This window comes from Coniophora puteana, assembly GCF_000271625.1.
Source record: "Coniophora puteana RWD-64-598 SS2 unplaced genomic scaffold CONPUscaffold_16, whole genome shotgun sequence".
Lineage (NCBI taxonomy): Eukaryota > Fungi > Basidiomycota > Agaricomycetes > Boletales > Coniophoraceae > Coniophora > Coniophora puteana.
In genome coordinates, this window is record NW_006913068.1 from 707,137 (window position 1) to 730,127 (window position 22,991).

Consider the following 22,991-nt stretch of genomic DNA (forward strand, 5'->3'; position numbering starts at 1 on the left):
AGTATCGCACAACGTGTTTGCTGCTTGTTTGCTTTTGGGTAATTATGGTTTTACGGCGTTTAGACTAGTGGCAAGGAGTCGACGTCCTCGGATGCGGCTACTTATAAGTACTTGCTCGGGTCCTGATGGGAGGAATTACTGAGCCTTGACTGAGCCCCGAGAATCTGTGCTAGCGCCGCCGCACCCTGCCCTTTGAAAGCTCTTCATTTTCCTCTTGTACACTTCCAAGAGTATCATATCCTCAACTCGCAATATGGGAAGGAGGGTCTGGTTCAGTAAGTTGACATGCTTCCTTCAGCGCAGAGTTCCAACGCTGACGATTAACTGCCGGTTGAACAGTCACGGATGCGTCATCCGCTCTCGGACGCTCGATGACAGAGCAGGTTTTGCGCAGCGGCGACGTCGCCGTCGCGGCGCTGAATAGGCCGTCGGAGATATTCGACCTTGTCGAGAAATACGGCGCGAATGTTCTCCTCCCAACGAAACTAGATGCGTTCGACCGTACGCAGGTGTTCGCCGCGCTCGCATGTGCCAAGGAGGTTTTCGGACGAATCGATGTCGTGTTCAACAACGCGGGGGACGGTGTGTCTGCGCAGGGAGAGCCCTGGTGGGATGAGGACGAGGAGGACGAGAATGTCGATGCAGTGTCGGATGGCGAGAGCTGGGCGGTAGCGAATGTCACATGGGAGGCGGTTCGATTCTTCCGGGAGGTGAATTCGCCAAAGGTTGCAGGGACGATAGTGCAGATGGCGGCACCGGCACACCACGAGCGTTCGAGGTTGGTCTTAGTGTCTCTTCTGGTATTATGATGAGCTCATCCTCAGTTTTTTTTGCTGGGTGACAGACAAGGTGACTAAAACAATATCGTACTTGCCCTATGTTTGCTGATCTAAGCTGGCTTTAGCTCTCGATAGTGTGACGGGCGAGCTCTCACGGCTGATGGATGCTACCTGGAATGTCAAGGTGAGGGAAATGCTACAACCGCCGATTCAATGGACTTATCGATATTTTGAAGCTGTGGCTCGTCGACGATGACATCAACCAAAGATTAGGTCAGTTCATGCACTACCATCTTACCGAACGCTTGTTTGAAGCTGATGCCTCTCCCAGAATGCTCGTCTCCTGAGAGTGTCACTTCAAGTCGGGGAGCTGTCGACGACGCATCAGCGAGGTTGGCAAGCAGAGTACACGCAGCGATCAGCTCGCCATCCAGCAATCCGGTATCTCCATCAAGATGCATAGGTTCTATTCCGCTATTTCGCCCTGGTTCATCATGCTTTCAGTACCCCTTCTAAACGGGTTGGCGCGGGTTCCAGCCCGCTGGATCCTCGGTGCTTCTACATGTTAAGACGTTGATGCATAGATATTTATGTTGTACATGCTTCATTCCACTCACAATCATATGCATGGTTCCGAGGAGGAGCACTGGTACTGTGGTTTGATGACACAGGGGATGAGAACATATTGAGACTGACCCACAGTCTACTCAGGGGCTATGATGCCATTTGGAGACCCGTGAGAGCGAACTAGTTGACCTACCAGGTCTTCCGAGTCTTTGTTGCACACCACTGACCACCACATGCCACCATGTTTCAAACCTCGTTGCTGGCCATATTTTAGCTTTCACTGCACATGTTTCTAGCTTTCATCGTTTCATGCGAAAATCCTGGCATAGCTCCGCTAATCACCTTTTTCTGTGAAGTCAAACCTTTCTTTGAAACCAGGCCTAATCTCGCCCTAGCGCTTCCTTCGGCTCTTTCGTCTCCAATCCTCTTGCCGCGGCATGAGAATCCGCGACATTTAACACAGCGCCATCTCCTCCTTGCAGCGACTCTTGCTACACGACTGCAGTCACATCTCTTACCGCCGAAGGCGACATCTTTCGTGGGCCATTCAGATGGCGAAGAGGCAGTAAGTCACTTTGAGATGGCTTCGACGCGGCCTGACGCTTCGAGCCACTGCGTCGACGTTTCTATGGGTACCTACCCAGTCTGCGACGGCCCATAGTGGTCCGGGGTCAAAGACGTGGATGCCGCCTTCGCTTTCATAACCTGCCACTGCCCCTCCACCTCGCAAGCTGAGTGCTCGAAGGCTGGGCGGCGATTGCGGTCCATACCTCCCATCACCAGTTTTTCATGGTGGCTATTTGTACAATGCACGTACTCCGCCCTTATCATATTGTAGCTGTGTGCTGATGTTCTATTTTCGTGCTTTTCCCAAGGTTTGATGCAGATGTACAGCAACCATCACTATCTCTGCGCATATTAGACAGCTCTTCGGACAGACCTCAGCACCTTCGTCACCCACAACGACCCAGCACCAGCTCAATATTCTATCCTACCATGGAAAAAACGACTTTCGGGCCGTTCAAGGGCCATACCGACGGCATTCTCTGTCTTGCATACTCCCCCGACGGTGCGTTCCTCGCCACCGGATCTGACGACAATATGATACGGATATGGGAGACATCGACGGGTCTTCAAAATGGGGAGGTGCTGAAAGGGCATACTAGCCATATTCATGCCATCGATTACTCTCCTGATGGACAGCATCTAGTCAGCGGCTCCCACGATCACTCTATTCGCGTGTGGGACACGAATACTCACCAGACGATCATGGGCCCCCTCAAATGCCACAACCTGGTTCACTCGGTGAAATACTCGCCGGACGGCGCATTCATCGCAAGCGGAGATCATGACGGGCTTAAGCTATGGGCTGCACACACTGGAAATTCCGTTGCAACATACGTGCACCCACGTCGCATCAATTCTGTGTCGTTCTCCCCAAGCGGCGAACATGTCGCAACTGCCTGTAGAGACAGATTTATCCGTATTTTCACTCTCAATGTGTCTGGACTCGAACTATCACGGGAGATTTCAGGACATACATCCTCGGTCACTAGTATTCAGTACTCTCCCGACGGATCCGTCATAGCTAGTGCGTCGGAAGACTATACCATCAGTCTATGGAATTCCCATTCCGGCGAAAGGATCCGTGACCCGCTGCATCACAATGGTGGTGTAACCGACATATCATTCTCGATCGATGGCCAGATTCTAGTAAGCTGCTCAATAGAATCCGTGCGGATCTGGAATGTTAAATCAGGAGAATGCACCTTGGGACCGCTGTATGGGGATGGACACTCAGTCAACTACTGTACCTTTCCGATCTTAAGTTCTCAGTGGCGTGGGGAAGTATTACAAATTGACACCTTCCTATTCCGTATGTCCCGAATTTAGGTTCGCTGAGTCCTGTAGAGGCGGGACAAAGTTCGCGTCTTAGGGTGGGTGACCCAGCAAGTGAACCTGAGGATGAGGATGCCATGCAGTCGAGCATCAGCCGGGGTGCTTTTGTAATGCAGCACACAGAGAGTGGTCCTTATAACAGCATTCAATATGACATCAAACAATTGCCTTCAGTTGCAACTTGAAGCTTGTTATAGAATTAAGTATGCCACTATTCACTCTGAATTATTTATGGTCAGAATTCTCCCCATCATGCAGTGACACTTGCAAAGAAGGTAGATTATCAATGTGCGTGAGACATGCGAGCTACTGGTTTATTTTTCCACTTGTTAATATTGTTATTCAACATGTTTCTTCATTTTAATATTCTACCATATGTCCCATTTCTAAGTTCGCAAGTGTCCAAATCAGTGGGACTGTCCCATGTTCTAAGTTCTGTTCATGGGCCCATGGGACACGGGACAGAACTTAAGATCGGAAAGGTACAGTATACAATACGTTGCTCTCCGAAGCAAACACACTTTTCTTCCTCTAGTCGCAACGAGATACTGGTTTGGAACGTACGTACTGGAAAACAGATACTTCCTCAGGTACGCATTCCAAATGTTCCCTAGTCTGCTGCATGTCACTCACAAACGGTCTTCGTAGCCGACGCCCGCGTGCGACAGTTCGGACGAATATAGGTATGTCTTCGCATCATCTTGGTGCCTTTTTACATCTGACCAACATAGAATGAAGACGTTCAACTGTATTACAGCAGTGGCATGGCTTTCCGACGGGCAGCGCTTTGCAAGCGCAGGACCCGCAATTGAAGTCTGGGATGTGCGCAACGGGCAACAAACCTCACGTACTCGTTTTCAAGGTCACGAATGGATCTGGGCCATAGATATATCAAGGATTGACTCTCTTGCGAGCGGCGCGGAAGACGGCATCATTTGCATATGGGACCTTCAATGCGAAGATACTATCACGAAGCGCCTCTTCGGTCATGACGGGCGTGTTCGTGCCGTCAAATTCACTCCAGACAGTACGCGCCTTGTCAGCGGAGGTGACGACGAGACCATCCGTGTATGGGATGTACAATCCGGTGCATCATTGCAAGTATGGAACCCACATGATCGTCCTGTTGTAGCTCTCAGCATTTCGTCTGACGGTTCGCGACTAGCCAGCGGATCCGGACCTTACGGATCTTACTACAGTACCACCCGAGTATGGGACGTCAATTCTTATGAAGCGATTGGAGGACCACTTCAGCACGATTACTCGGTATTGTCAGTCTGTCTCTCGCCTGACGGCTCGAAAGTGTTAAGTGGGTCAGATGTTGGAGCGGTACGCCTTTGGGACATCTCCCGCGGAGAGCAGGACTTTATCTTCAAGCATGAAGAACCGGCCAAAAGCGTGCAATTCTCCCTCGATGGATCTAGGTTCCTCAGCGCCTCGGAGGGTGGGCGTGTTTGTGTATGGAGCGCCAGCACCAGGGAGCTTCACCGGACCATGCATCATGGCAGCAGCGTAGGGTCCGCAGCTTTCTCACCAGATGGAATATCTATTATGAGCGGTACCAAGAAAGGCGATGCTCGTTTGTGGGACGTCAGCTCTGGAAGTCTCCTGCTTCCACAGGTGGAGTGTCATGCAGTCCATTCTTGCCAAAATTAACTCCGATTTTTTTTGCCATGCACAGCGGCTCATCAAAGACAGTGCCGGAAGCAACCATAATATATCGCTGGACCACAATGTGAGAGTTCTGGTCTCCCTTACTTCATGACACAAATAACAGAGGTTCAAAAGCATGGAGAAAGGGGTGTCATATCGCAGGAAGGACGCGGTCAACTTATATCGTCACAGGCAACCCATGGCCATGAAGAAAACAACGAATCTCAGAGTGGACAAGCTCAGGCGTCAACGGTATCTATCGTAGGACCATATTTTCGTCATCTTGCTAATTAGTGTTAGGACATGAATTCGGACGCAGAAAGTTTCATGAACGTACGTGCTATTGACAATATTTGATTCACCTTAACCCAGTTTGTCATTTCGATGTTGGCAGTGGCCTGCAGTTCCTCAAAGACGGGAAGGCGTCTTGGTGGATACAGACCTGAAATCCGTGGTAAATTGTCGTGAGAAGCGTATGATCATTGCTAACAGAGAAGCGTATGATCATTGCTAACAGTGTTCAAAGATGTCGACAGCGGAATTGAAGAATACTGACCCAGAGAGCACTGTTGCCAGCCCTCATCGGCAGGCTTTCAAGCGGCTCCGGGTTCGTGTGAGGAGACATATCAAGGAGATAAATGGGATCGTATGTATTCTTTTGGGCTGACTGTACATCACTTATGCTGAACTATGATCATATACATTGTGAAGGTTACTTTGCTGCCAAGCCGTCTCCGCAGCCGCCTCGCTCTTCATGATCACTCAAACGGGGTGACAAGCGTACTACGCCGTTTAGGGGTTCGTGGGGCATTTCTACTCGCAGATGCGTTCCTGGCGTCCTGGTTCATTGACGTTCATTAAATAATAATCCCGTAGATTCGTCCAAGCATTGTCAACGGGGAGGATACCTTTGGTCCGCAAGATGACGGCGGAGGACACGGATCGCTTCCCAAGCGTACTTTGCCCGAACCACCATGCGTGTCGGAAATCATATACGCATCGCAGGCCGATCCGGTATGACACAGTGTTCATTACACAACCTTGCTTCTGATCTGATACCCACAGCGATATTTGGGGGCACCCGACAGAGATATCAGTCTACTTCAGTTGTTCTGTTGCTTCAACTCGGGAGCACATAGTACCTCGCCTACTAACATGAAAAGGGGATATGCTTCCGCTCAGCCACAGACGGTTCCAGATCAGACGACATCGTCTGAAAAGCGCCAAGGGGCCTCTGAAAAACCAATGGCTCGAAAGCGAAGGTGGCAGACTCTCTAGTCCGTGTATGCAGGCTATCCGGGAATAATTCACGCTCATCGTATTTTTTATCTTGTTCGAAATTGCAGATATAGTTGAATTTTCTGCGAGTTCGCGCGGGCCAGTCCGTAGTTCACTAGGAGGCGTCGGTTTACTGCACTATTCGAAGCAATGATGTGGAGTTAACAACGATAGAGCGTTCGCTTGCTTCCTAAATAGCACTGTTAAATTACTTATAGACCCTACATGGTCACGACGGATAGTCTACGGCTAGAGATCTAGGAGGTACCGTCCCGCTTCTTGATCTCAGCAGAGAATGTCTTTACAACGTTGTAAGCATCAGTGCCGGGGTAAACCTACATAAGTGCATGTACTTGGTCAGCGATCCAGCCAACGCTTAATCGAAGTGGTACTTGCCGTGAAGCCGTCGTCGGGAGAGTTACCACTCGAGTAGTTCGATCCAGCTTGCCTAGAAAACGTAATGCATGTGAGAACAGGTTCACTTACGCACAGCGCTAAGGTCGGCTTACCAGATAATAACACCGCTAAGACCACCGTTTATCGCGGTTGAGTACCAGTCGTTGTATGTCTGGGTCTGATCCTGGCTGACGGTGACACCGAACTCTTCCAGGAGCACAGGCTTGTTAGCAGTAACCTGAGAATTGCGGTGGTTCTGGATCCAGGTCTGGCCCCATTGGTCGTAGCTGGGAGTTGATTAGCTTAGACGAGGGTAAGCCATCAGGACACGAAACGTACCTCGGCGAGCTCTCTTGCCAAGTGCCCTAGTCACCTAGTTAGCATAATGATTGTTTCGGCGAGGTCTGGATTCTTACAGGGTACAGCTAGAGGCGAGACATTTTGTCAGCTTTTAGTTCGATATCAAGGCAAATGAACACTGACATGGAACGTTCCAAAGTCAATAGAGCTGATAGCCAAGTTTGCGTCAAAGTCGATTCCATTGGAACCACTGTATTCGTCTTTGTCAGTATGCCGGACACTTAGCAGATATGAAGAGGGGGACAGACTTGGAGGTCCAGTCTGAGGTACTGTTCGCCCAGTTGAACCAGCCTTCGTCGCCGAGGCCGACGAGATGGTTGCTGTCGACAGTCTTGATGTACGAGGAGATGTCCTGGATCCAGGTGGTGATCGTCTTCGTCGTGCAGGTGCCCGAGGATGCAGGCGTCGAGCCACCGCAACGGGGTTCGTTGGCTGCGGTCGTAGAACAGTAAGTTAAGCGATTATATCCCGAAAATTTAGCGGGAGACGCACCGAGCTCCCAGCCGAAGATGGTCGGCTCGTTGGCGTAGCGAGAGACGAAAGCCTTGACGTAGTTCTTGTAGGCAGCCTATCGTTGCGGACTTCGTTAAGAACAGCGACAAACAGCGTGCAGACGTTTCACATACGATGACGTCGGGGTTGGAGTAGAAGTAGTCGTGCGGCTGCCCGTAGCCAAGAATGCTATTGACGTACACGTCCATGCCACCGTAGTCGCCCCAGTTGTTGGTCCTGAGCCGCAAATGGTTCATTCCTATCGCAGAAGGTACTTTGCTAGGAGGAATTTGCTCACAGAGTGACAATCAGCTTGATGTTGTTAGCCTTCGCGGCAGCAACAACGTTGTCTGGCGTCGACGTAACTTAGATGTAGGATATCATGTCAAGTCAAGGGTAAGACGTACCGAAGTTTGCCAAACCATTGGCCCCGGTGTTGACGGTGATGTTCTTACCGTCGAAGTACTGATAGTAGACAGGGTGGTCTGATGCAGTCGTCGAGTTTACGTCGTTGAAGCCCCTGAATCGTGAACAGCGTATCAGTCAGACATATATCTGAGATGACCTTTTGCCCGGGAAAAGAAAGGATGGATAAAAGAAGCGCGACAGACGTACCAGGTACGAACAGTCGTGCCACCGGTGGCGGCAATGTCAGAGAACGCCTGGTTCATCTGGTCGGTGGAGTATCCGGAGAGGCCAACCCAGTACGAGTTTTCACTGAACGTCGCGTCAGCTCAGGCTGCATGCTGCTCCACTGTGTGTGGGAATTACGTACCCGTAGACCGTGTAGGGTGCACCGTCGAGAGTAAACGCCTGTCCGGAAGTCTGGACATAACCGGAGCCGGCACGGGCAGCAGGGCTCGCGAACTTTACCGTTGTCTGTGAGTCACTCAAGAGATATAAGACGGCTGGGAACTGACCGAGACAGCTGCAAGCGCAAGAGCGATGAAGGTGGAGGAGAGCTTCATGATTTCCGCACGAGGGGGTACTGACGATGTCAAGAGGAACGGCACCGGTGGAGACCCATCAAAACCACTCTGGGGTATTTAAGCTACAAAATGAGCGTACGCCATCCATGTGTCGCGATGTGTGGGGAGGTTAATAAACGAGTTTTCAGCGAGTATTTGCCGCTAGGCCTCGCAACGTTCAAATCAGTCTTGGAACGAACCCGAGAGCACTGAAAACTCGAAATGAAAACTAAAGCTCGGAATAATGCGTTATCCAGGCACGTTGTTGAAGCACATGAACCAGGAGCTTTGAATGAGGCGGAAACAGAGCTCAGTGGCTTCTTGTGTCGCTCTTGCGAGTGGGCAGAGCGTTCTATAGCGGTCCATGTGAAAGCCATGAGACGATCAGAGGATGTCGAGTTGAGGACTCAGGAGAGGCGACATGTCTGCCCGTCAAGGACCTCGTGCCACGTGGTAGATGTCTTGCCTAATTCATTGGGTCCCAACGATCGGAAAGCGCCTATACCTCGGACTTGAGCGTATGCCACGCAGGCGGGCCCGTTGTCGTTTGGAAGAGAGTGAACGACAGGTGTTTAGTATGGTTACTCGGGTTTTCTGGGGCGGTAAATCTGTTTATACATGCCGCATTACGGTACCCTGTGCATGTTCAAGTCACAACCGTATCCAGGATAACAAGAAAGCTACACGAACCAGCAGGTTTCGACCGTTCAAGGATCCGGAGCACAAACACGGATACCTTCCTCGAAGCACGCAAACCCTCATTCTTGGCAACATGCGGGCCACTGACCTCACACTGAGCTGCGGTGAGGTGGCCTCGAGTACGGCGAGCGGGGTCAGCGGCCCTTGTCGCGGCCGTAAACAAAGAGTTTGAAGACGAGCGCCTTGATGACGTTGATGCTCCTCGATTGCTTGTGGATAGGTTTAATACTCTATCTGTACCTGGAATCACGACCATGGCCTCGTCCAAGATATCGATGATGACTTGTACCAGGGGATGAACGAATCGTCACCGAAGTTGATAAAAAAGCAAAAGCACGCCGCGACGGAATGAGGGGCTAAGGCCGTTTCGGGACCCGTGAGAACGAGTCTTGTCACTGATTGGGACACCAGTTACCACCACGTTAAGTTCGTTGTTATTTCTCGTATCTTCATACTTTTGCCCGGCTTTTGATTGTTCATGTTTGGCTATTCGGGCTGTGCTCCCGTCTTTCGGGGTGTGCTAGGGTGCCATGCTCCCGTCTTTCGCGGCATTTCGGGCCCAATGCTGCTCCCTCTCTCTAGATCTCGAACAGATCTGCAAGATCTCATCTGCGATGTATCGGTGTCCCCATTTGTGCGCTATCGCCCGTTTTGTCTATACTCCTGAACGACGGTTGGTGCGTGAACGCTTATAATTCAACTGAGGATCTGCGTCGTAAAATTATCCTTCCCCTCTTCGTTTTCCCCCAATGTCGTCCGCCCACGTTATCGGCCTCATCCGTCTTCGCAACGGTGAACGCCGTGCTGCTACCGAGAGCGCCCGCTCCACTGTCTATAACTACTACCATTGCTTCCTGCCTTACGAGAATGGCCACGCCTCCGCCGTTATTCGTCACTATCCCTCTAGCGAGGAACAGCAGGGCCTCCTTCCGTACCACACCATTGTCTTCGTCATCGCCAAGGCCAACTTCGCGCAATCTCCCGACATTCTTCTCGATGCCATCGCTTTCTATCCATTCCCCGGTGATCCCAACGACGATGCTTACCTTGCCTTCATGCCTGAGCTCTATCGCTCTCCGTTCTTCATCGGCGTCGGTCGCGTGTCTGCTCCCTCTCATGGGGATCTCCTTCCTTCGTCTTCTCCTATCAAGGTGTATGACCTCGCCGTATCCGACTACGTCCGTCACGCCACCGCCAACTCCACCATTCAGTACGTCTCTCCTGGTTTAGTACCATTCTATACTAATGCGATCCAGATTTTGGTACGACAGCTCCCAACCGCGTTGGCAGAACATCCGCCCTCCTGGTATCAACAGCTCGGTCGGTGTCATGGGTATCGCAACCGGCAAGTCCAAGTGTGGATTTATCCAGTTCGAGCAGCTCTCGATCTCTACGGGCGTCTCGGCTAGCTCTGTGGGTGGATCGGGTCCACAGCCGAACGCACCAGCGCCTCCCTCGTCTTCCTCGCCGTCCTCTGCCTTTCTTTCCCCTGCTAAGCGGAAGAGGCTCGCCTTTAGTCCCGAACGCGAAACAACGTTCGTATTTCATTCCCTACCCTTCCACGTTTCCTCATGTCTTTTGTATTTGCTCAGTCCTTCACCCGACCCTCGCTCTTCCGTTTTCGACTTGGAGCAAGCTTCGTCGAGCAGCACTATCCATTCGTAAGTTTTTTTTGGATTTCATTCCCGGATCGTGTCTAATCTCTTTGGTTAGGGATGTGTCTGACGCATCGAACAACGCGCCTCCTCCCGCGAACACCTTGGACTCGCATCTTCCCATTCTTCCTCCTGGGGCATTCCATCCCCAGACACCACAACTTTTTGAACTGCGGGAGCCCGTCGTCCCTGCTCCTCCTGCCGTTCAGCCAGACTCTCCTTCTGTCGCAGGCCCATCCACTGTCCCTGCCGCTCCTTCCATTCCGCCCGCAATTGCTTCTCTTCTCTCCCTCGTCGATCCCGCTGCAATTCAAGCGTTCGTCGCATCTCAGGCTGCTCAACTGGCAGCAGCTAACGCTGCTCAAACGAGTGTCACTTCGCCCCATGCCCTCCCTTCCACTTCTACCGATGCCGCCCCTGCCCTGCCCGAGACTGCAGCTGTGCCTGCGTCGGCCGTCGCGTCTACGCCGTCCGCTGCGCCTCCAGTGTCGACGTCGTCTGCTTCTGTTTCGACAGGTGCAGGTCGTGCTCGCTCTACGAAAACGCGCGCGAAGGGTAAAGGAAAGGCTAAAGAGTAAGATTGTCTTTCTTATCTCTCTTGCGTGATATCATGCGGTACATACTATTCCGTTCTCTTCTCTCTCGCGTGGCTGCGTGTTACTGTCTGAATAGCTTTTAACTTATTTATGTTTGTACGCTATACCTGCTTTCCTCTTCGTACATTCATATCGCATTCTGTAGTAAATGTATACCCATCGCCGTTGACATATACACGGTCTCTTTGCGATCCTATTATGGTGTGATTGTCATCGAAACAATTCTCATCGTTAATTTTGTCTGCCCATTCTCTTCTACTGATAATCTAAGATGCATGTCAACCCGGTTCATCCGGTACCAGGTTGCTGCCGACCTGTTCTAAGATCGTCTTCGTGGATCTTGAACTAGCTATGGTCTTATGACCGATCGATTGGAGCTTTGATATAGCATCACTGCATTTTGGCCTGTTGCTGCACCCTCGAACCAATAATTTCTTCGTGTTCCTGCATCAACATACCTTGACGTCGTCCCTATGCTGTCTTGCTTCGTCGACGGTCAATCTCTGATCTTTGTCCCTTGCTACGTGGTGCATGATCTTCTCCGAATCTATGGATCGTTTTATTGTACGACGTCTTCGAACACCGCATCACAATCAAGAGTCGCTTTGCGCTCTGTCAGTCTGTGATTGTTCAGATCTTTGTCCCCTGCTCTTGGATCTGTGCTCTGGGCTGTTCGGGCAGTAACGCGTTTTGATCTCATCTGCTGTTCTACTTTTGTCCACCAATGGTTGTGTCATGTGCTTCTGCTATTCAGCGCCTGCTTGCGCCTTTCCGTGTCTGACGTCGAGTACCTCTCTGGTGATGATTACGGGTGCAGTCCGCTATGTTTCGGCTATGCGTTGGCCGGGCTTTGCGTATCGCTTCCGAATCTATACGTTTGAGTGCTCACAGGTCGGGGACCGTTTGACCATCGGTGTCCTCGCCAGAAGCCTCAAGGCAGTCTAAGAGCACGTTATCCTCAAGGTTTGTTATACTCTTTTCTCAAAGTTTCATTTACAATGTCACACAGAAAGCTAGCGATGCACGATACACAGTTGCAACAATCCCGTTGGATGGTTGCTCGCGTCTCCTCTCCGAGGCTGAAATGGGGTGAAGTGCGCGCCGGCCATGCTCACGCTTGCCCGCATTGCAGCATCCCTCTTTTGACTGGGGAGTCTCCTGGCTTTTGCTGTGGCAAGCTAGGTTGTCGCGTTAATGACGTTGCACCCCTTCCTCCTCTCCCCCCGGAATACGATGTGTTTATCAACGATCCCAATATCTCGCGCAACTCCCGTATATTGAATTTGATATTCTCTTTTGCTGCGTTAGAAAGCACACACACTTTTCCTCATTTCGGTTCTGGTCCTCCTGCTTTTGTCGCTATTCAGGGTCGTGTATACCATCGCATCCGACCCACTCACGAGAACTCTGCCGTGCGGTGGCTTCTTTATGACGGTTTCATGCGGAATATTCCCCACCCTCAATGGTCTCGCCACTTGCCTGAGTCGTGGCTTGATGCCATGCGCAGAGCGCTTCTCAATATTAATCCCTTCGTCGCTTCTCTTCGGTCTTTGGTTTATGCAAACTCTGTCGGGTACCCGCATGCATATCTTACTCTCGCCGACACTGGTGGTGCAACGGAGATTGCGGCTATCATGTCCTACAGTAACACGTCTTCTACTCAGATCCAGGCCCGTAATCTCACTGTGTCCTACTCTGCCGACTCGTCCACGCGATCGGTTCCGACTGTCAGTCGGCTATGGGAGCCTCTGGCTTATCCTTTGTTATTCCCTCATGGCACCCTAGGATGGGGTATTGTCGATAGGAACACGCATTTGGACGGTTTTGACGATGCCATGGACAACTCTGAGGATCGCGGCGTCGATAAACCTACCACTCAGATGTGGCATTATCGCGCTCGTCTTCTTCGAGAACCTCGATTTGCTATATTTGGCCGCCTTACCAACGAGTACCTCGTCGACATGCACAGTAGGAACCTTGAATGCCGTCTGACCTACATCCGTCACCACCAACAGAAGGCCTTGGAGGCAGACGCCGCGTTGATGGGCGATGACACGGTCGAACCATCCGAAAACATCTATCTTCCTTCCTCTTTTCTAGGCTCTAGGTCGTGGGCGTCCAATCAGATCGCAGATTCATTGGCTATAGCGTCCGCGTTGGGAAACCCTACGTTCTTTATTACTATGACTTGCAATTCCGCGTGGCCAGAGATCAAGGATCAGCTACGCCTCGGACAGACTTATGCAGATGCCCCTTTGGTTGTTGTACGCGCATTCAAACGTAGGCTCGCTTGCTTCTTAACAGCCCTCAAAACCGCTTTCCCTGCTGCAGGCCGTCCAGTGTATACCATTTACTCTGTTGAATTTCAGAAGCGCGGACTGCCTCACGCTCATATTCTCATCAAATATCCCATCGATTGTGTAACACCCACCGACATCGACGCTATCGTAACCGCCGAGCTTCCTGACGATCCTTCAGATGCTGAACTCATTCGAAAGTTCATGCATCATAACCACCCCGCTGCCACGGACCCTCCCGCCAAGTATTGCCAGCGTGATCAACCCGACGGCAGTCGGTCATGCAGATTCCGATACCCTCATCCTGTCCAGACTACGACAACGATTGACAACGAAGGACGGGTCCATTATCGTCGGCGGAGACCGTGCGATCAAATGATTGTTCCCCACTGCCTTCCTTTTATTCGCGCATTCCAGTGCCACATTAACTTCGAAGTAGCCAACGCCTCGCATTTATTCCAGTACCTTTTCAAGTATATTAACAAAGGTTCGTGTTGGTTGTTAGTTATTCTCCGCAGCGCTCATGATAGCTCAGGTCCCGATCGTGCTACATACTCCGTGGGCGGGCATGTAGAGCGTATTGACGAGATAGACGAGTTTTGGAATGGTCGGTACCTGTCTTCAACCGAGGCAGCGTGGCGTACTCTCGGCTTCCATCTGACTCAGAAGACCCCTGGAGTTACTACTCTTTGCATTCACTTACCTGGTAATGTTCGGCGTCGTAAATATCAGGCTGCGGGTCCCGACGCTTCTATGTCATCACTGGAACGATACTTCGCCCGTCCTATCGGTGTGTTTGAGGACGCAACGGGAGTTCCCCGTTCCTTTGCATCTCTAACTTACGCGCAATACTTCTCTCTGTTTCGCCTTGGTCCCCTTGCTGGTCGTCTTCCTACCGCTCCGTGTTTTATAGAATCTATCGTCATTCCTGGGTGCCCCTCGTCTCGAGTCATCCAGCGCGATTCCTCCCGTCTACATCTCTCTCGTATACAGACAGTACCTCCTTCCAGAGGGGAACTTTTCTACCTTCGTTGTATCCTCACCACACGCGCGGTCCTGTCCTTCGACGATGCTCGCACTGTAGAAGCTCACACTTATGCTACATATCAAGAAGCCGCATCGGCCATGGGCCTCTTTGCGGATGAGAAAGAAGCTGAGCTTGCGCTTCGGGAGGCAACGGAAGCACACAGGACACCGAAGCAACTGCGTGTATTTTTCGTTCATCTCCTCGTTAACGACTGTGCATTGACTCCGCTTGATCTATGGGAGAAGTTCAGTTCTGATCTTGCAAAAGACTTCATTCTTCGCCTACCTCATCACCGGCACCTGGCTATCAGTCACGCTCTCGACGATATGGGCAAGATGTTGGAGGAGCACGGCAAAACTCTGCAAGACTACGACCTTCCTCAGCCATCATTCATAAGTGGTGAGGTCGAGCACGAACTAGTGCGATGGGGGTCCAACCCTTCCGATCTCTCTGCACGCGCAGATCGAGCGTACGTATCAATGACGCATGAACAGCGCGCCATTTATGACGATATTGTTGGCGCTGTACTTCAGAACCAGCCCGTCTGTGCTTTCGTAGACGGCAAGGCTGGACGTGGTAAGACGTTCCTCGTTAACGCAATATTGGACAAGCTCCGTTCGCTAGGACTCATAGTGCTTCCGACTGCGACAGCTGCATTTGCTGCACAGCTCTATCCGGGCGGCCGTACCACGCACTCCACTTTCAAAGTAAGTTTCCGTGGTTTGAAGTATGCTAGTCACTAACTACTGGGCCTTTGCAGGTACCCGTTAATGAACGCAGCGAGATGCTAGAGTCCCCTATTATGCCCACGTCCGCGAGAGGAGCACTCATCAATACGTCATCTTTGAACATCTGGGATGAAGCCCCTATGGCCAACAAGGCTGTTCTCGCGTGCGTTCATGACGTTATCTCTCGCATTACGAACACGAACGCTGTGTTTGGCGGCAAGTCTATGCTCCTGCTCGGCGATTTTCGCCAGACCTGTCCCGTGATTAGGGGTGGGTCTCGAGAAGAAGTCATCGAGGCGTCCATCAAGTCGTCTTCATTATGGAAGTTCTTTCGCCAGTACTCGCTCACTATCCCGATCAGAAACTCGCAGGACCCTCAATTTGCGGACTTTGTCGATAGCATCGGCGATGGTGCTGGCCCGTCTGTCGATCTCAGTATGCTCCACTCTGTTACTTCGGCAGATGAGCTCATTTCTTTCACCTACCCACCCGACGTCCTTCGCGACCCTACGCTTTGCCTGCAGCGCGCAATTCTCGCACCTACCAACATGCAAGTCGATGCATACAATAACATTATTTCTGACCAGCTCGATGGCGATGGAAGAACATACTTAGGTGCCGACTCCCTCAAAGAGGCAGACGAGACAGGCATCATTCCTCCGTACGGCATGCTCGATTATGTTGCAACCCATTGTCCTCCCGGCCTTCCCCATCATTCTCTTCACTTGAAACTCAACATGGTCTGCCGTCTCCTTCGCAACATGTCCATTGATTGGGGCCTGGTGAAGAACGTACGAGTTGTGGTCGTCGGGCTCGGAAACCGCATCATTACTGTTCGTATACTCAGGGGTATTGGTGGCGTGAACATCATTGAGGCCGAGGACATTCTGATTCCCCGCATCGTCTTCGACACATCGTTATCTTCCGGTTTCACCCTGCGCCGCAAACAATTTCCGTTGGCTCCTGCATACGCTACCACGTTCAATAGCTGCCAGGGCCTGACGCTCGATGCCGTTGGCGTGGATCTGACACGCGAAGTCTTCTCGCATGGGCAACTTTATACCGCCCTTTCGCGTATTAGACATCGTGCTTGCGCGATGGTTCGCCTCCCCCCCGGTGCCACCACCACGCTGAATGTCACTTACAACAAGCTCTTGGAATGGTGAGTGTTATCGACATCGCTTTCATGTATTTACTCACTCGTGACAGAATCGATCCTGAACTTTGGCGCTTAGTATGGGTTGCTTACTCCATGGTATTTTGTGGCTGTATACGATACTACGTTTAATGATACACTGATGGCAATTGTTTTTTGCTCGCATGTTGTACTGAGTTCATGCACTTCCATCATTCTCCTAGCAGTGATGTCAACATCGCTGTCAACATGGCCGCAATGCCAGTCATCGAGGGGGGAGGGGAGTACCATTCCTGTATAAGTCTCCATCGTTCCACGTCTACACACGCCTGCTTGCTATCATTTCACCTCACTATGAGCACGCGCACTCCGTCCCCTTCGCCCAGTCGAAATGTTGTCCCTCCTTCGCCCGGTCGTACTTCCCTTCAAAGTTCGTTGTGTCGCCTCATTATTTGTATCTCGCACTAACTGATTATGGTATTGGAAGGGGCGATTAGGGCTCACGGAATTCACCAACTCTATCGCAAGCGATTGGCTGAAGCGAAGAGACTTAACCCCAACGGAGTACTTTCCCTTCTGCCGTCTACCTTCGACATGTTACAGAAGCATTCTATGTCGGAGGAAGAATACAGTGACTTTGTCCTGTTACTGGCTGGGAAGGTACGTTCCAATGCGTCTGTTGGTGCATATCTTCTCTGATTGATTTGGTACAGCAACTTCGTACCGGTGGTCATCTCGTCCCTTCCTCTCCGGCCAGCCTGGCGTTTGTGTGGGAGAACACAAGATGGGCCCCCCTTCGTCATCACGCTCCGATTTCGATCCTGTTTCACGTTCGTATGCCCGGTGAAACTGACGTGTTGTTGCACGTAGCGGCTATGGGCCATTACTTCGTATCGCAGCATCTGTTGCCGTTTGTACGGTCGACGTCGGACGCTGCCCCTAGCTCTTGCATCCTCGGCGTTCGTATCGCGTTCCACGAAGGCACTAACTCTATCGGCACTATCTTCTGTAAACCTCCATTCCGTCGCCTCTACGAGGAAACCCTTCAGTTGACTATTACCGGCTATACTCGTACAAGACGTATCGCGGCGGGAAGCGTCGTGACCATTAACCCTCACTTCCTTGATTTGCACGGAACCGACGCGTACCCCCAGCTCGACAATATTGTGAAGTTGCTCCAGTGAGTTCGCGCCTGATCGTTATAGTGCATCGCGCTCATCGTGGTTCCAGCTTGAATAGATTCTAACTTTCACTGTTTTGCGGGTTCCTACCTACACACCACTTTCTCTACCATTCTTCTTCATCATTGTTCGCCATGTCATCTTCCTACTTTTCACTGTCTTTATTTTGCCGCCTGCATATGTCATTACACCTCTGTCTTCGTTTGTTCCTCTACATTGTTATTGAGTACTCTGTGTCGAGTGAGGCTATGATCTCTATGATAATGATACCCGTTGTTTTCGTTTGAATCATGCTGTGTTTAATATGAGGGTTTCATCTGGCGCACGCTCGCGACGTGAGGTCCACTGCCCGTGCTCCTCACTTAATTCCGATGTTCCTCAATTGTGCATGCCCGATATCTATCTCAGTGATGGACCTCGAAATGGCGGGCCAGACACCCGACTTACAGTTCTGTCTAGAACTACGCTAGCGGTATCATACAACCCCTCCCTAATTATTTTTGAACCCATCATCCGATGTCATCGCATGTAACCATCCTTCCCTGATGTGAGTCACTGCAATAAATGTTTGTGCGCGCATATGGTGTCTGTGCCCTACAACGCCATGTTCGATCGTTTAGTGTCCCTGATGTTGGTGTCTCGATGCGACTGGCAAGGGGGAAAGCGATGTCGATTTAGGCTAACACCTTCTGATTGGACTACCTCGTGCTTCGACGATTTCCTTTCATGTTGGATGGCCTGTGATTCTCCCGTAAAATCGGTGTTCCGTTGTTCCGCGTTCATACACCATTTCTCTCTTCGCACATGAATCGTTTCTGACAGCATGTGCTGTCGCTCACCATCGGCTGCGGAATACTAATACACCGAACCGCCCCATCCTGATTTAGACAAATGCAGTCCCTAACTTCGTTGCTGCTGACCTCTGATATTCAAACGGTTGGAAATTGCTTCGGGTCCATTCGGCACTTTCATATTGCAGGGTCTCAGTCCTCCACTGCCCGATTACTCATGGCCAGATAGTCATGGTGTCCCCCGGTGTTCATGGTACATGATCAATATACGCCCTAACAGAAAATGACATTTTGGTTGGTCGTCTTCGAAGGGGGGATCGTTCCTACTCTGCCTGACGTCAACTTTAGTGCTACCGTTTCAACATCGATCGACAGTGCCTAACTTTGACGTTTAGTTGGAGTGATCAGCGTTACCACTTCCATGGATCCGGCTCGACTGTCTTTGCAATAACATCCGTCGGCTAATATTGGCACCGATGCCTTGGACAGATCGACAACCCGTCCCATGCCCCAGGCTTCAGTGATCCTATCACGTCAATCAATCCGGACGACAGCGCCGCCCTGTGCCGTCAGTTATCGTGCGTTCCTATCCCCGCTGAGTCACGGGCAATGTGTCTGAACAATTATGACATTTCGCTTGCCTTGCCTGTCCACTGACCTGTACACGCGCTTGGTACGACTCGTCCTCAACAATGAGCTTATGACTTTCCTCGCAAGACTTTGTCTCTGACTGATATAAAATGATGCAGTTCTACTCACGATGTATTTCGGCTGCTGGGTATTTCCCTGGCGTTCTATTCATTGGATGCCATCTTTAATTCCCCGTTCGCCCTCTCCTGACATGCCAGGTTTGCGCGCAATCACCTACACTGCAAATCTGCTGTCGTCTCCCTTCCGACCCATGCCTCCTCTCGAGGACAATGACAACGAGGATGATGACGCTGCCTATGACGAGGATGACGAGGACGACGAGGAGATTGACTTCCCTCCTTTCCTTGACACCCCTCATAGCGAGAGTAAGGTCTTCATTTCACCTACCATACATCGCTGACACTCCATGTGCAGGTATCACCGTGTCACCATACGGTTGGTCGTCTACCCATCGAGGGTTTCCATCAGACGAACACCGCTCGCAACTCATTCTGTGGGAGATGAACGCCTGCGTTGGCGTCACTAAACGTTGGATGGATTTTGCTTTGTCGGTAATGGTTAACTTGCATCCGGTACTTCTTCCACTCTCCCCAGTTTTTCGCGCTAAATTGACTTTATAGACGCTTCCTTTTACTGTCCCCGAAAGGCCCATCCCAATGCGCGTCACTATGGTATGGGCGGAGTCGCCGCGTCGAATCCCCCTTCTGTACAGTCGTACACCATACTGCGTGTATTTTCACGTCGCGGCAACACTGTACGATGCCTTGGATCTCCACCTGGCGGCGGTTGCCTTCTACTTCGTCAAGAATCGACTAAAACCCTACTACAGCACCACGGACTGCTTGGCTACCAAGTGTATCGATCGCATCGTTGTGACCGGACATCAGCACGACTCAACAGTCGGGGTTATACTTGGCACTGAAATGCTCTCGACCGCTTTTAACGCCACGCGTGCCCTTTGTGACGAACATCCTTCGGGCGAACGCCTGACTCTTGGTGATTTCCGTGTCACATGCGACGATGGCGTCGACTTGCCCGACCTAGACATCCTTCATGATCGCGTTCAGGACACTCTACGCGCAGCACGGTAATGTATCTCCTGTCTGTTCCTTTTCATTATAGTACTTACGTTTTTCGGTGTACTTCCGCAGGGCGAAAGGTTATGCATAATCCATGTGTTCCCTGTTCCGTGTATTTTCACCCTCTGCATCTCTACTTTTCCATTCTTCCTGGCTTACAGCCCTGTTACCTCAACCTCTGTGTCCGGCCTGTAGTTTAGCTCTGCAAGCGCTGTATCATCTTACATTAATTCTATACGAGTTTCATTATACAAGGTGGTTTTCCCTAACACGCCATAAAGTATCACTTATGAGATTGCGAGCATGGTCGTCCAAGACTGGCTCCATGTCTGACCAGCTGTGAGTAACCCGATAACCGTCCACGTTAAGTGACTTTGGGTGCGTGCGGTTGTCGCACTCGCCGCATATCTGTTCGTATATACTCTCAAAAATGCCGAGAAAGAAAATAGTACCCGATGTAATAGGGTTTTCTATGTCGGACCACCATATCTTCGCTATCGCGGTACTTGGTATCACCGTGTCCGGACCTTGCGGAGTCGACACCCCTGTGTCCCAGTCGAACCGAGTACGAGGTTCGGTGACGACACAGCCTAGGGACGCAGCACGAAGGCCGAACTCGTGCGCTCCTGCACCGGTGACGCGGAAGTGTGCACAGTATGGTGCTGCATTGGCGAGTGGGTGGTCGTTTGGTGTTTCGCACCAGACGACAAATGCTCGCAGATCGCACGCGTCGATTGGGATAATCAACGGTCTCGGAAACATCTATGTAGTGTTACAGCACTGCAACTTCGATCTATACGTAACACTCACCGTCTCGAACATGAGCATACAGATCCCGGCGTACGTTGCCCACGAAACGTCCGACTTGACCTTAAAGTCAAGGGAGGCGACAAAGCGATCGCTCACTTCAAGCTTAGTGATGGATGGTCGCGGCCTGAGCATGATTCGCTCAATTCGAAAAGCTACAGTCTCATTAGGTCGGATTACCGGAAATTGGGATTATCGTACCTTGGTTCAGTAGCGACTCTTCAGAGGCGTCCTCGAGTTTCGGCTCCCAGTTTCCGCTCGATCTTTGCTCGGCCATTGTGTGCGCTGGGCGGTTTCGAATGGTAGGAGCACTCAAACTTTTTATGCTCTGCTACAACCAGTTTTATGGGCTCCTTCGTTGCCCGTTCCGTCGTTGCTAGGCATTTCTTGCACTGTCAACGACTACTCACATGTCGTTCATCCGCGCCTAGACCTGGCCTGTCCCCCTTTTCGATTTCACATGTCTGCTTGGGGCGTTCTTTGGCGTTTCGGACGTACACGACGCGAGTGTAGAGAGTGCTGTAGATTGTATGTACCGTACAATTTTGACTAATGCTCTCATGTTGTTGTTGAATTCTCTACTTCTTCCCACGTCATATTCTCTTACTCATGGACCGGAGCGCAGCGATGGATTTTCTTGTCCTCATCTCAAGTTTCACTGAACAGGAACCGCTGAATGTTACTGCCAATCGACTCAATAGCCGAAGAAACCACCATATGGCCATGACTCGGTCTAACATAGCTACCCGGCTTGATGTTCCTCCCAAGCTTGCAACCCACGAGGCCCGTCACACGAACGACAAAGAGAACCGTGGTTCGCTGTAAAGGTGGGTTCTTGATCACAAGATGCGATAATTCAGTTATGGCGTTGTTCTTCACATTAACCCTGACTTGACCTCAAATCATCACTGGCGTCTTCCATGACGCCTGCTCCCCGCAATAGTCGCTAGACGGGTCCGATACCGTCTCAACCATCGAGCCACCTTACGGGATGCTTGGGCTTCATGAGGGGTATCAAGCCGCCAAGCACCAAGCAAGTTTTACCCCGCGGCAAAGTCCAATTTCGGGTGTGCATCCAGGTCGGTCACGGAAGAATACATCAAAGTGACTCGATACAGAAGAGGGCGCGCAACGCGCGACGCGTCTTCTTCGCCGGAAAAACCGTGTCATGCAATCACTGTAGTATCCGACGTCTGCGAACGGCGAACTTCGGTGGCAGCTCGAGTGTTCCTCAACCTCACCTCGGTGCTCCTCAACGAGTCTGTATGTCCGCTAAATACCCGCTCTGAAGTCAAAGCTCGACTCAAACTCGTCCTAGCCAGATGCGAACTCACCTCACGACAATACTATTTGCCATTGGGATGGGGCAATGGGCGTGGTTCGCAAGCATTGTTTATCGCCGCGGCGATGGAGTCTCCGTGTTTGCTCGGAGGACATGAGGTGAGCAACTCGATCATCATTTACCCCAACCGTGACATGCTTGAATCGGTATGACCCAGCATGACTCGTCTGAGAGGAAAGGCCCATAACGTTGTGCTCTTCGGATCTATTTTCTACCAGTATAACACATCGTTGACAATGTGTCCGCCATCCGCCCTCGAAGAACTCAGTTCTGGCCACTCACCAGCACAGGGCACCACCAAAATCCCAGCCTGCGTCCCAACCGACGCCCTCTCCCTTGCAGCCTACGCTCACGTTGGGACAGTCAGTCCTGGAGAAGACGACGACGAGTGACCTCGTATAGCAGGGATGAGTGTCTACTGACACGCACGAACACGCTATGTACCGACTACGCTGGCCATGCCGGCCCTAAACTACGCATCGTGCCTTCCTCAAGGCTCGGTCCGATCCTCCCTAGTCCAACGTCCGTACACATCTCCACCCCCTCATCCTTGCACACAGCCTACGAACCTTCCTGCACGCTAAAACCCTATCTATACGCGAAAATACCAC

The 22,991-nt window shown here is 51.3% G+C and overlaps 10 protein-coding genes across 10 annotated transcripts; 8 read left to right on the forward strand and 2 right to left on the reverse strand.

Annotated features, from left to right (window-relative positions):
- Nucleotides 1–253: 253 nt before the first annotated feature.
- Nucleotides 254–1,331, forward strand: CONPUDRAFT_169408 (uncharacterized protein; the record flags this gene model as incomplete). Its single annotated transcript, XM_007776131.1, has 4 exons — nt 254–275; nt 340–778; nt 915–963; nt 1,016–1,331. The coding sequence occupies 4 exons, from the start codon at nt 254–256 to the stop codon at nt 1,124–1,126; spliced, it is 621 nt and encodes a 206-aa protein (XP_007774321.1). The 3' UTR covers nt 1,127–1,331.
- A 1,011-nt stretch (nt 1,332–2,342) lies between these two features.
- On the forward strand, nt 2,343–4,901 carry CONPUDRAFT_65796 (WD40 repeat-like protein; the record flags this gene model as incomplete). The annotated part of the gene is made up of 2 exons (XM_007775913.1): nt 2,343–3,018; nt 4,108–4,901. The coding sequence occupies 2 exons, from the start codon at nt 2,343–2,345 to the stop codon at nt 4,899–4,901; spliced, it is 1,470 nt and encodes a 489-aa protein (XP_007774103.1).
- A 105-nt stretch (nt 4,902–5,006) lies between these two features.
- On the forward strand, nt 5,007–6,176 carry CONPUDRAFT_147192 (uncharacterized protein; the record flags this gene model as incomplete). Its single annotated transcript, XM_007776132.1, has 7 exons — nt 5,007–5,150; nt 5,199–5,231; nt 5,293–5,352; nt 5,416–5,544; nt 5,610–5,696; nt 5,775–5,912; nt 5,964–6,176. 7 exons carry the CDS (start codon nt 5,007–5,009, stop codon nt 6,174–6,176), a joined length of 804 nt encoding a protein of 267 aa, XP_007774322.1.
- A 257-nt stretch (nt 6,177–6,433) lies between these two features.
- On the reverse strand, nt 6,434–8,422 carry CONPUDRAFT_180574 (uncharacterized protein; the record flags this gene model as incomplete). Its single annotated transcript, XM_007776242.1, has 14 exons — nt 8,345–8,422; nt 8,200–8,291; nt 8,040–8,141; nt 7,832–7,944; nt 7,723–7,774; nt 7,559–7,661; nt 7,425–7,500; nt 7,181–7,364; nt 7,056–7,122; nt 6,989–6,997; nt 6,912–6,937; nt 6,686–6,859; nt 6,573–6,624; nt 6,434–6,511 (listed from the first exon to the last, which is right to left on the reverse strand). Exons 1-14 carry the CDS (start codon nt 8,390–8,392, stop codon nt 6,434–6,436), a joined length of 1,176 nt encoding a protein of 391 aa, XP_007774432.1. The 5' UTR covers nt 8,393–8,422.
- Nucleotides 8,423–9,825: 1,403 nt separating this feature from the next.
- Nucleotides 9,826–11,532, forward strand: CONPUDRAFT_169410 (uncharacterized protein). The gene is made up of 4 exons (XM_007776133.1): nt 9,826–10,301; nt 10,348–10,626; nt 10,684–10,752; nt 10,805–11,532. Exons 1-4 carry the CDS (start codon nt 9,841–9,843, stop codon nt 11,322–11,324), a joined length of 1,329 nt encoding a protein of 442 aa, XP_007774323.1. The 5' UTR covers nt 9,826–9,840; the 3' UTR covers nt 11,325–11,532.
- Nucleotides 11,533–12,394: 862 nt separating this feature from the next.
- Nucleotides 12,395–12,727, forward strand: CONPUDRAFT_65500 (uncharacterized protein; the record flags this gene model as incomplete). The annotated part of the gene is made up of 1 exon (XM_007775894.1): nt 12,395–12,727. A coding segment is annotated over one exon (333 nt), but the record flags the coding sequence as incomplete, so codon positions are not given.
- A 4,156-nt stretch (nt 12,728–16,883) lies between these two features.
- CONPUDRAFT_159074 (uncharacterized protein) lies at nt 16,884–17,713 on the forward strand (the record flags this gene model as incomplete). Its single annotated transcript, XM_007776134.1, has 4 exons — nt 16,884–16,959; nt 17,017–17,189; nt 17,243–17,363; nt 17,400–17,713. 4 exons carry the CDS (start codon nt 16,884–16,886, stop codon nt 17,711–17,713), a joined length of 684 nt encoding a protein of 227 aa, XP_007774324.1.
- A 1,629-nt stretch (nt 17,714–19,342) lies between these two features.
- Nucleotides 19,343–20,243, forward strand: CONPUDRAFT_77268 (uncharacterized protein; the record flags this gene model as incomplete). The annotated part of the gene is made up of 3 exons (XM_007776135.1): nt 19,343–19,517; nt 19,567–19,724; nt 19,773–20,243. The coding sequence occupies 3 exons, from the start codon at nt 19,343–19,345 to the stop codon at nt 20,241–20,243; spliced, it is 804 nt and encodes a 267-aa protein (XP_007774325.1).
- Nucleotides 20,244–20,406: 163 nt separating this feature from the next.
- On the reverse strand, nt 20,407–21,403 carry CONPUDRAFT_140043 (uncharacterized protein). The gene is made up of 3 exons (XM_007776136.1): nt 21,240–21,403; nt 21,042–21,193; nt 20,407–20,993 (listed from the first exon to the last, which is right to left on the reverse strand). Exons 1-3 carry the CDS (start codon nt 21,313–21,315, stop codon nt 20,478–20,480), a joined length of 744 nt encoding a protein of 247 aa, XP_007774326.1. The 5' UTR covers nt 21,316–21,403; the 3' UTR covers nt 20,407–20,477.
- Nucleotides 21,404–21,905: 502 nt separating this feature from the next.
- Nucleotides 21,906–22,968, forward strand: CONPUDRAFT_85358 (uncharacterized protein). The gene is made up of 2 exons (XM_007776137.1): nt 21,906–22,301; nt 22,357–22,968. Exons 1-2 carry the CDS (start codon nt 22,043–22,045, stop codon nt 22,530–22,532), a joined length of 435 nt encoding a protein of 144 aa, XP_007774327.1. The 5' UTR covers nt 21,906–22,042; the 3' UTR covers nt 22,533–22,968.
- Nucleotides 22,969–22,991: the final 23 nt, after the last annotated feature.